Source organism: Wyeomyia smithii, chromosome 3 (assembly GCF_029784165.1).
Source record: "Wyeomyia smithii strain HCP4-BCI-WySm-NY-G18 chromosome 3, ASM2978416v1, whole genome shotgun sequence".
In the NCBI taxonomy this organism is placed as follows: Eukaryota; Metazoa; Arthropoda; class Insecta; order Diptera; family Culicidae; genus Wyeomyia; species Wyeomyia smithii.
Window position 1 is genome coordinate 41,234,858 of NC_073696.1, and position 12,674 is coordinate 41,247,531.

General features: G+C 39.6%; 1 protein-coding gene across 2 annotated transcripts in view; it reads right to left on the minus strand.

Annotated features, from left to right (window-relative positions):
* Positions 1-5,823: 5,823 nt before the first annotated feature.
* LOC129726682 (monocarboxylate transporter 2-like) overlaps positions 5,824-12,674 on the minus strand; it is a 112,717-nt gene continuing 105,866 nt past the window's right edge. For both annotated transcript variants that reach the window (XM_055683650.1, XM_055683648.1), the window contains exon 12: positions 5,824-7,112. In XM_055683650.1, the coding sequence (XP_055539625.1) occupies positions 6,824-7,112 (289 nt within the window). In that variant the 3' untranslated portion in view covers positions 5,824-6,823. The remainder of the gene's footprint in view (positions 7,113-12,674) is intronic.

Consider the following 12,674-nt stretch of genomic DNA (forward strand, 5'->3'; position numbering starts at 1 on the left):
CTGAGAATCGTCATGTGAGAGTGATGGTGATAATCTGGGTTTCATGTGATTCACGAGGTGCTCGAAAATGATACAGAAGCTTTTCAATTTAAAGCGACGCACACTGCAAAATAATGAACCCAAATTTCCACCAATTAGAAGCCACTGGGCTGGCAACCTGAAATATAGCATTTCTTATGTACCTTACCTTACCTAGCAGACTAGAGCCGGGGTGGCTCGTGCTGTATCAAGAAGTCGTCTCCATTCAACTCGGTTCTGGGCTGTATGGCGCCATGCTCCCAGGCGTCTTATCACTCGTAGGTTACTTTCAATCTGATCAAGCCATCGTGTACGCTGTGCTCCTCTGTTTCTGGTGCCGGAGGGGTTACTGAAAAGGGTCGTTTTAACCGGGTTGTCGTCCGGCATCCTTGCGACGTGTCCGGCCCATCGCAATCTGTTAACTTTGATCAGATGTGCAATGGGGACCTCTCCTAGCAGCGCGTGCAGCTCATGGTTCATGCGTCTACGCCATTCTCCGTCTTCAGTCTGTACTCCACCGTAGATGGTTCGCAGCACCTTCCGTTCGAAAACTCCAAGGGCGTTGAGGTCCTCTGAGAGCAGTGTTGTCGTCTCTAGCCCATAGAGGACTACCGGTCTAACTAGTGTTTTGTACAGTTGCAACTTCGTACGGCGGCGCACTCGATTGGATCTCATTGTCTTACGAAGTGCAAAGTAGGCACGATTTCCCGCTTGAATGCGTCTCCGGATCTCCTTGCTGGTGTTGTTGTCAGCGGTCACCAGCGATCCTAAGTACACGAGCTCGTCTATCACCTCAAGCTCATCGCCGTCTACGGTGATCCGGGGTGGGAGGCTGACATTGTTCTCCTTGGAGCCTCTTCCCTTCATATACTTAGTTTTCAACGATTGATCAGCAGTCCAATGCGCTTAGCTTCCGCTTTCAGTCTGGTGTAGGTTTCCTCCACCGTCGCAAAGTTTCGTGCTATTTCGTCGAAGTCATCAGCGAAGCCGTTAAGCTGGACCCGTTTCGTTAAAATAGTACCACTCCTGTCGATACCCGCTCTTCGTATAACACCTTCGAGGGCGATGTTAAAAAGCAAACAAGAGAGTCCATCACCTTGTCTCAATCCTCGGCATGACTCGAAGGGACTCGAGAGCATCCCCGAGACACGCACGTAGCACATCACACGGTTCATGGTAGCCTTGATCAGCCGCGTCAGTTTATCCGGGAAGATATCCTCGTTCTCTTGCATGATCTGCCATAGCTGTTCTCGATCAACTGTATCATAGGCTACCTTAAAGTCGACAAAAATGTGATGCGTGGACACGTTGTACTCACGACATTTTTGCAAAATCTGTCGGATTGAAAAAAATTTGGTCCGTGGTTGCGCGGGCTCCCATGAAACCCGCCTGGTATGCCCCACGAACCTCCTTGTTAAAGGTGTTTCGTGTTTCCTTTCTTATAGATGGGGCAGACGACTCCCTCCATCCACTCTTCCGGCAGTTTTTCCTTTTCCCAGATCTTGGAAATGACCCAGTGTAGTGCTCTAGCAAGCGTTTCTTTACCATGTTTGTAGAGCTCGCCTGGCAGGCCGTCTTTGCCGGTGGCTTTGTTGTTCTTCAGCCTCCCAATCTCCCGCTGAATGTCGTGGAGATCGGGGGCTAATACCCGGTCATCTACTGCTGGCACTCCCAGGTCCGTTTCAGTTCCGCTTCCGTTTGTTGCATCGCCATTCAGATGTTCATCGAAGTGCTGCTTCCACCTGTCGACCACCTCGCTGTCGTTCGTGATGAGGTTACCTGCCATATCCTTGCAAAAGTCGGCTCGCGGCACATAGCCTTTACGGGATTGGTTAACCTTTTTGTAGAACTTTCGCGTCTCATTAGCAGTGAACAGCTCTTCTAGCTCTTCATGGTCACGATCCTCTTGCTGGCGCTTTTTACGTCTCAGGATCGTGGTCATGTCGTTCCTTGCCCGTCTATATTTGACCAGGTTCTCTCTCGTCCTTACCCTCAGGTAATTTACCCAGGTCCGGTTTTTCTCTGACACCGCTGCCTGGCATTCCCCATCATACCAGTCGTTTCTGCCACTCGGCGCCTCTGTTCCTAGTGTCGTTGTCGCGGATTCCCTAATGGCCGTGCGGATCATGGACCAGCCATCCTCGAGAGAAACTGCGCCGAGCTCCTCTGCCGTGGGTAGTGCCGCTTCAAGCTGTTGTGCGTAGACTTCGGCAGCTTGCGGGTCCCGTAGCTGCTTGATGTTGAGCCGCGGGGATCGGCTCTGTCGTGACTGGTAGAAAGTCGACAATTTTGAGCGCATACAAACTGCCACTAAGTAGTGGTCCGAGTCAATGTCCGCACCTCGGTAGGTGCGTATGTTGGTGATGTCCGAGAAAAATCGTCCTTCGTTGAGCACATGGTCAATTTGGTTCGTTGTTTGTTGGTCAGGTGATTTCCAAGTGGCTTGCGGATGTCCTTGCGGTGGAAAAATGTACTTCGGACTACCATTCCTCGGGAAAGTTGACACATCTTTGGCCGTTGTTGTTCGTTTCGGTGTGCAGACTTTCGTGTCCGATCACCGGTTTATACAAGTCTTCCCTTCCGATTTGAGCGTTCATATCCCCGATGACGATCTTGATGTCCCGCTGCGAGCAGCCGTCGTAGACGTCCTCCAGCTGCGCGTAGAAGGCTTCCTTTTCGCCTTCGGGTCTTCCTTCATGCGGGCAGTGCACATTGATGATGGAGTAATTGTAGAACCGGCCTTTAATTCTCAATACACACATCCTGTCGCTGATCGCCTGCCACTTGATCACACGACTTTGCATCTTGCCCAACACAATAAAGCCGGTACCCCACTCATTTGTTGTGCCGCCGCTCTGGTAGTACTAGGCCCTGCGGCCACACATCCTCCGTACAGTTTCTCCTTTCCGACAAAGTTCCTGCAGCGCTACGATGCCGAAGTGACGGGGTTCCAACTGATACAGTAGGATCCTGTCGCCACCTGGGATGTTCAGCGATCTACAGTTACATGTTCGGAGTTTCCAATCAGTGTCCTTTTTTCGTCGCCTAGGTCGTTGCCGATTGATCCGATCCGTTTCTTCTTTTTGATTATTCGTAGTATAGTATTTTTGCCATGCTACCTTACTAGGGTGGCAATGGCTAGTCTCGCGACGGGGTTGCCGTCTTAGATTTAGCTGGCGAGACACCGCGTTTCATGATTCAGCCGCCCGCTCCGGGTCAGACGCTGTTGTACGCCGCCCCTAACATGGGGAAACAGCCGCGTACGTTCCCCCTTCCCAGTCAGCATACGACCAAAGTTTCCCCCGGGGTTGGTTACCCGATCTCCGCTAAGGTTACTCGTATTCCGGTCGGCACCACGTGGAGGTTGGGATAGGAGTTGCTGGACAGAGGTGAATGACCACAATAGGGTCTCAGGTGACACGTGTCCAACTATTTACCAACCATTTCTTATGTAAAATTGGTCAATAAATCGATTGGTGATATTTTCGTTCTGTGCAGGGCACGGGAAAGGGTCTATATTTTCAAAAATACGCAGAAATAGGGTGAAAAGGGGCAGAATAGACCATTTCACGTGCCCTGCACAGAATGAAAATATCACCAATCGATTTATCGATCATTTTTTCATAAGAAATGCTATATTTCAAGTGTCCAGCCTAGCGGTTTCTAATTAATGAGAGTTCAGGTTAATTTTTTTCCCCGTGTGCGACTGGTCAAGGCGTCACTATAACCTGATAATTGTCAAGTGGCTTCCAATAATTTTGCCACATAAATATCCTTTTTAAAGACCTTTTTTCGCCAGCGGGATTGGCTCATTATAAGTAATTTTTTTGTTCTTTTTCTTCTTTTTAGTGATCATCTTTCAGTTCATAAAAATTCAGAAAAATCTTAATTTCGTCAGATTTTTCATGGCGTGCCTGATTAACAGACAAATCTTAAAAAGTTTTCTAGTTATTTGAGTCTGGTTTTCTTCAGACTGTTTCGAGTTGTTCCGTAAAAAGGTCTTCACGTCAAAATTTGCACATCATTCATCAAAACTGTTTATTATATAGTACAAAAATTTCAGCGAAAATAGCCTGTAGTCTTAAACATAATCTCACTATTTGACTGGTCTGGCGGAGTGGAAACCTCGATCAACCACACACACACACACTTGTGGAAGTTGTTTTTGCAACTGAGAGTGTCTCTTCATGAAGGATGATTTTTTTGCTATTTGGTTTTTCGTGTATTTAGATTTGACAGTTCACGTGGGAATTCTGACAGCTTTCAAAGTCTACTGTACTCAGTTTGGTTTGCCATTTCACCATGAACAGACTTACGCCTGAACAACGCTTACAAATATTCGATATTTATTTTTATTATTTTATTATTTTATTCGTCCTCTGTGAGAAATGTTTCTCGCGCATTACGACCATTTCAGTGACGAAGCCCATTTCTGGTTATATGGGTATGTTAATAAGCAAAATAGCCGCATTTGGATGGAAGAGCAACCAGAGGCAATACAAGAATCGCCAATGCACCCAGAAAATTGCACGGTTTGGTGCGGTTAACACGCTGGAGGCATCATTGGTCCGAGCTTCTTCAAAGATGATCAAAATCGCAACGTTACGGTCAATGGCGCTCGCGATCGCGCGATGATTTCTTATTTTTTCCCGGAAATGAGAGAGCTGGGTCTTGTTGACATGTGGTTTCGCCAAGACGAAGCAACGTGCCACACATCGCGCGAATCAATATGCATTTTGCGGAATGAGTTCGGTGAGCAATTCATCTCACGAAATGGACCGGTGAATTGGCCGCCTAGATCATACGATTGAACACCGCTAGATCATTTTTTGTAGGGCTACGTTGAGTCTCTCGTCTATGCGGATAAGCCAACAACAATTCCAGTCTTGGAAGACAACATTACACGCGTAATTCGCGAGATACCAGCCGAAATGCTCGAAAAAGTGACCCAAAATTGGACTTTTCGTATGGACCATTTAAAACGTAGCCGTGGCCTACATTTGAATGAAATTATCTTTAAAAAGTGAATGGCATAAACCAATTTATCGGCTCAAATAAAGATTTCATAATTGGATCATACTCGAAATTGACATTGATTCTGATTGACTTCTTAAAAGATCCAATTGAACCTTTCTTGCTAGTTGACCTAACCAAGTAGCGTTTATAGCGTAAATAGCGTTTTTCCGGACAATCATCCAGTAGTATAACTTCGTCCGTTACCCTAAATATGTTCGCATCTGGAAACCAATTTCTGCCTGAACATACATCGTGTGAAGTCGTATCACCAGTTGACTTTATTGTTAAGTGATTTGCATTTCGTGAAAACTTCTCAGTATGTGACAAGTTTTGTACTGCCCCGAAACGGGAGGCGTAAGAGTAGATTATATATTCCCAATGAAGTATATGGCAGGCGTCAACACGACCCGAGGGGGTGATTGATCGTTTCGAATACTGATTCTGCTAGTGACGGTAAGCGAAAAGTTTTTCTCGCCTTTCGATATGATGATTGATTTTGTCTAGATTACCTAGCTAGCAAAAAAAAAGGTTGCCCTCGAGAAAAGTAGAAAAGTTTAGCGAGAAAATAAATGGCATCTTTTAATTTACCTTATTTGATTCGGTTCAATGAGCTTGACTATGACAAAAACACTTTAAATACGATTTAAAATTAAAGATAAAGTTTCTAATCAGTTTTTGTTGGAGGCACTGAAATCCAAACCTGCTTACCATATTTTAATGACGGAAGAAGACTGCAATCTATAAACGTGACAAATTTGGTTTCGGATACAAAAAATAAAACACCAACAATTATTTAAATGATAACTTTACTAAATAAAACTCTTTGCTTCAATATCAGTATTCCATTCACAGCTTGTTCGTAAATAAAATCAACCCCGTGCCTTCCTCTCTGATCAGCATCTAACAAAATAACATTTCAAGTCGAGAGAACAGTCACACTTTGGCGCATTTCCTAATCCGATTTACTAAGTCTTTTACTGCTAATAAATTCAACAAAAAATTTAAATCAAATCAATTATTTCCTCATTTCAGTAAGTGTACCTAACAGCATACTCACGTCAAGTCTTAATTGATAACTTGCCCCGAGTTAAGAGCACACACACTCACACTCCCATGCGCGGAACTGTAATCGATTCCTCTGGAGAAATTGCCGCTATCGCAGACCCGAAACTCGTGACCCCGATTAAAGTTCGACAGTGATAAATGAGTTTGCTATTTAGTTGATAACTAATTTCTTTCTTGGAAAATAATTATTTACACTTTATTTAGAATGATGCTTTTGCGTCTCTCGTGCCGTGTGCCGTCACTCGGCTAGTCTACGCTCCGCAAATCTATTATAAACAGGTCGCATAGGAACACACCCACGCGTACGCATAGAATCGCTAATTTACTCGCTAATTAAATTGAGCGCGTGGAAAATCGCTAAAAAATCCGCGAGTTCGCGGCTTCCGCTTCGCCGGTTAATTGTTTGGTGTATTGAACACATTCATTATTTATATATGATTAAAATTCAAATTTCGTTCGTTTTTTCATCGCTATCTTGTTCAACTGCATGAATATTTTACGCTACGTTAAACTCATGCTTGTCGGCAACAACAGCGAATGATAATGATTCATGAGACGCTTGTGGAAGCGATGTTAATTGGTGCTGATACAATGCAATGTGAGGATTAATGTGGTATTACACGGTGCACGGTGAGTGGGTAGAGAGATGAAACAGCTAGGAAAACAGTCCCTCCAGTAGATGGATGGATATACAAAGGAACAATCGCATAATCCTAAATTTTAGTCAAACGGATGTGGTAATCTGTTCCACCACTTGAACGGGCCGCGTTGGCCGGCAAAAGTTCGTCCCGTTGGCGGTGGTCCAGTGGCAGTGATTCAGGGGGCATTCGGCAGCGGTCCGGTGGCCAGTGGCGAGACCCTCCGGCACGCTCCGACTTCGCGACGGATTGTTTTGAAGGCCGTTGGTGCAGAAGTAAGCCGTCGATGCTGCGGGAACACCGCCGCCTCCGGCGGCTGGAGTTCGGTGATGGCGAGCGTTCTGGTGCAGTGGATCCGTGTTGTGGACTTCACATCTTTGAAAATAAAAAAAAATGAGAGCTTTCATTAAACCAGGAATTTAGATCTACTCAAAAATGTTGAATGAAAATTTATAATGAGCTCCCTTTGAACTGAGCGTTACCCACACCAAGAGCGCCTAAAGGTATGCAACGAATAAGTCGTAATGTATAGCATACAGGCACGATTCCGGTGTAGTGAAGAACTGAAAGATAACGTTCGAACAGGCCCGTAATCACAACGAGAGGATTAACTCTGTACCCGCACTGGATAAACTAAATTTTGAAGACATTCTTTGACTCGTATGGTATTATCGGCTATTTTAATTATATTGTAATCTAATAGTGCTGTTATCCTTAAAAACAAACTAGTTTATTTGTGCTCTACCATGAAAGTTGACTTAAAGTAATTAATAGTTATCAACTTAACTAAATCTGTGTTTACAGTATGAATTATTAACATTAAATGTCTGGAAAATTTTAAGGTTTGGATGTTTGTTATCATAATCAGGTCAAATTCACATTCACCACTCTAATTAGTATAGGACTTTTCCTTCTTAAAAGCTTTTTACTCCAATAGAGTCTACGTCAGATAGAAAATTGTGCTAAATTGGTTTTAACATAAAAACAGATACATATACACTGGGGTCTTTTTCACGCGGTTGGTTGTACCGCGTTGAAAAAATCCGCGTATAAAAAAACCGCGTAATTTTAAAAAATTGCGTAAAAAAACTCCATTCAATAATAAGATCCGATTAAAAATAATGGCACGTAAGTTAACATAAACTAGAAAAATGATATAAAAATGGTAACGAAACACACAAAATGTGTTTATAGTGCTTCTAAAATGAAAATTCATTAGAGAACATGACAATAACTTTTTATAATAATTTTGCCCCATGTTTAAGCTTTCGTTCCTTAATCGGAAGCTAATCGCAACGACCCTGACTCGTATCGTTATACAATTATTAATGTAGTTTTGTTCCTTCTTCCCGAATCAACGAAAATTGCCTATTTTTTGATAATAATATATTAAAAATATGCTTATTTAGATTAATAAAACAAAATATCCTATTGTCATGAACCATACGATTGATTTTTACTTAATTGGATTTACTTATACTAAACTTATTTAATACCGCGTAAAAATAATCTTCCAAATCGCGTGAAAAAAATCCGCGTTATTTCAAAAAAACCGCGTAAAAATAATCCGCGTTATTGTAAAAAATCGCGTAAAAAAGTCGCGTATAAAAAACCCGCATAAAAATAACCCGCGTAAAAAAAGACCCCAGTGTATGAAAATTTTGTGCATTCGGTTAAGTTGTTTTTACTAGATAGAAGCTGTTTATACATTTAGAAAGGTTACTGTTTCCAGAAAGGTTGTGCAAGGGACCAAGTGGCGTTGATTTACTGAAAAGCTTTGTCAAGAACACAGGCCTTACATAAAACTAGGGTTACGCAATATTTTGAACCAATCAATCTAGCTTGCGTTTGTTACTGTTTCCAGGCGGTTCATTTTGTGCGAATTTCTCACTATTCGTCTTCGTTGGGTATATTATTTATGGTTTTGGGCAAATTCAACCTTTTGAAAAAAAAAAATCGCTTTTGCTTCCCTTGTTTTCCTTACTTATTGGCAGACCCTTCAAGTTAAAGTGGTTTTCCAGGCCAACTAAGCAAACGACATCGAACAATTTCAAGTGGCTTAGAGAGAGCAGACTGAATTTGACAGTTACGAACCTAATTATTTTCAAACTGAGGAAAGCTCGTTCAATTTGTATTTTTCGCAAAGCAATAACGCATACATGAACAATATCTCTTAAATTTTAAATTGAGTACATCAATTGAAAAGCGGTAAGTTTCAGCATTTTTTTAAACATTATTTTATTTTTTAACAAATCTCTTCGTATCGGTTAACGGTATTAAAACCCCTTCTTTACACAATTCAAAGTTCCTTCGGTTAAATACGCGCTCGTTTATGGTAGTAAATTACGAGGCATGTTGGTTTGTCAAAATCAAAACTAAAACTGCATACCTACTGATACCTACCTACCTACCTATACCATACCTATTGATATTTCTCAGATCCGTACCCGACCATAACCCGATTATTTTGTCTGGCGAAAATTTAGAAAAAAAATATAACCCAAACTCTACCATCTCTAGTTCTCACATCGTGCGAGTGTTCCGCGGTGTGAAAAGTTGAATTGAAACTCAATAATATGTGCAACCAATCAGGAGCTCGCGTCTATAGCTAACAACATGATGATGCAGTGTAATCGTACGAGCCATACTCAGAATGAAAAGCATTTTAATTCTTAATCTCATTCACTAGAATAAAATTTGATTCGCTTTGGAACATAAATTGAAAGAGAACCGGTGTGAAACTGAATCGCATAACAATTCATGTTCGTGTATGATATTCTTTCACATATGCGCTTTAATTCATGCTTTGAAATTTCGAAATTTTGATAGCACTCATAACATAAATGCAAAGTCTTTTACTGATAATATTTTTTTACCAGTGTGCATGGAGAATCATATCGTTTGACATAAATTATCAGTGCATAGAGTATCTCATATGATTTCCGAACCTGTCTGATGCTTCTGAATAATGAATCTACTATATAAAATCTTATTGATATTATTCCCTCCGTCTCTGTGATGTACAGTAATCAGTATCATTTAAAATCGTTCTAAATCAAGTATCATTTAAAATTGTTCTAAATAAAAAAAAAAGCGATGACATAAAGGTTTTTTAACCGGAAAATGTTTGCTGATGTTCAGGAAAGACATTAGGAGAAAAATAATTAGTATCTGATTACTACAATTTGAGACATTATTCACAAAACTACGTAAAACATGCAAAATTATGACTTTTCAAGCTGAATTTGCCTCTAAATCCAAATTCAAAGCGATGACATGTGATTCTTTTTTCATTGAAATGCTTGTTACGTTCAGGAAAAACATTCGAGGAAAAATAATTAGTATCTGATTACTAAAACTTGAGATATTATTAACAAAACTACGTAAAACATGGAAAATTGTGACTTTTTATACTGAATTTACCTCTAAATCAAAATTCGAAGTGATGATATGAGATTCTTTTTTCATTAAAATGTTTGTTAAGGTTTAGGAAAGACATTTGAGGAAGAATAATTAATAGCTGATTACTAAAATTTGAGATATTATTCACAAAACTACGAGAAAAAAGCAAAATTATGACATTTTAAGCTGAATTTGCGTCTAAATCAAAATTCAAAGCAATGACATGTGATTCTTTTTTCATTAAAATGTTTGTTACGTTAAGGAAAGACATTCGAGGAAAAATAATTAGTATCTGATTACTAAAACTTGAGATATTATTCACAAAACTACGTTAAACATGGAGAATTGTGACTTTTTATACTGAATTTACCTCTAAATCAAAATTCGAAGCGATGATATGAGATTCTTTTTTCATTAAAATGTTTGTTAACGTTTAGGAAAGACATTTGAGGAAGAATAATTAATAGCTGATTACTAAAATTTGAGTTAATATTCACAAAACTACGAGAAAAAAGCAAAATTATGACATTTCAAGCTGAATTTGCCTCTAAATCAAAATTCAAAGCGATGACATGTGATTCTTTTTTCATTAAAATGTTTATTACGTTCAGGAAAAACATTCAAGGAAAAATAATTAATAGCTAATTACTAAAACTTGAAATATTATTCTTTTTTTGATTTTGAAAAACATATAATACATGCAAAACTTTGACTTTTTAAGCATAAACTCAAATAGCATCTAAATCAAAATTCAAACCGATGACATGTGATTTTTCTTTCAATAAAATGTTCGTTGTTTCTTTAACATTTCCAAATATTTTTTTTGCAGAAAAATCCATGTTTTGAATCAGTGCGAGTCAAGCATAAAAAATTTACATTTCTGATGTATTCGTAGATTTGTGAATAGTAACACATTATGGGATTCGATTTACTTCTTTACCTTTACCTAAACCAGATCTTGGAACATTTAGCTGGAGGGATGGTCCCTCCAGACTTAAGCTTTGAAAGTCATTTTTTATTTTTTACATAGTTTTGCGGATTGTTAGTTATCAGAAAACCTTCACTTCTTCTCAGACGTGTTCCTTGGACACCAACAAACATTTTCGTTTTGAAAAAAATCACAAGCATCTCTTTAGATATCATTAAAGAGGAGAAATAAGCATCAATGGTCATGCTCAATTCTTCTTACATAGTTTAATTTCCTTAAAAGAGGTTTTACTGTAAACGATTGTCAAATATCCCGAATAACACCCAGTATAGGTTCGAAGCTGGGAAGACTCCACACAACATTTTCCAAAACGGCGGCTTCCGGCTTCAGAAAAATAACCTAAAGTGGTATTCGGCCAACCATTTCAATAATTCCGAAAGTGGAACTCCATACGTCGTTTGGAAATCCGATATGGCGACTTCCGGTTTATGTGTGTTCTGTTCTCAAAATATTGAAGTATTTAAAGTGATGATGAACGTATAAGATGTGAAATATTTTTTAAGTAAGTTGTGCTAAAGCAGTAATGAATTATAAAAAAAATGATTCTTAAATTTAAAACCTTTGATCCCGAGCACCGCCAGGAACGTTCAACTAGTCATCTAGTAAAGGCTCGACGATTCCGTTCAGTGTAGCGAAAGTTTGACATTGTTTGCCCAGCAGATTAGCCATAGACCAGTTTACGAGACGTTTCTGAACTCAATCACAGTAATTTTTAGCTGGTGGTTCACAAACCATTCGTGTGATCAACATTAATAACGATCAACTATGGTGGAAGTATATAAAACTAAACATAACATTAGTAACAATATTGAAAGATTGCATCAGCTCACGGCTCGAGGCTCAAGGCACCACCTACTTCGAACTTTGGGTTTTGCATGAGGATGGATGACAGCTTTATTCGAGGTGGAGCGATAAGCCCAGGGGCCTACAATCTAGGTAATCGCAGAAATTTTGCATTGGATTTTTATCTGTTAACTGTCTAAAACATTTTAAGTTGAGCAAAAGTGGTCAAGATGTAATCAAAGTGGAAAAACTAGTTTTCAGGCAGGATTTAGGAGAACAAAGTTGTTAAAAAGCGATATTTTAAAACTATGAAAATACGAAGTTCTCGAAGAGTCCCGATTCTGAAAAATGAGTAATTTGATTTTAAAAATTGATGTAGTTTTCCTTAAAATCGCGCTATCTCGGAACTGGTTCAACAGAATTTACTTCTTTTTAAGAAAAAATTGTATTTTCTTACTATCTAAAAGTTTCTAGAACAGCTCAAGTTGATCAGAAGTAGTTAAGATATGATTTAAGTGAAAAAACTAGTTTTAAGGAAGTCTTTTAGAAAGATAGTTATATCTCTTCAGAGATACGACCTAGGAATTTTGTGTCTTGGGCAAAGTTTCAAGAAATCGGTAGTTATACAACTTTGTCGAAGACAGAAACTAAATATCTCATAAAATAAAAAGTTAATTTTTCTAAGCGTAATACTAGCTTAATAAGCAATTAAATGAAAATGTCAGATAATCCTAATCAGTATTCTTAACAACTCTTCCGAAAAC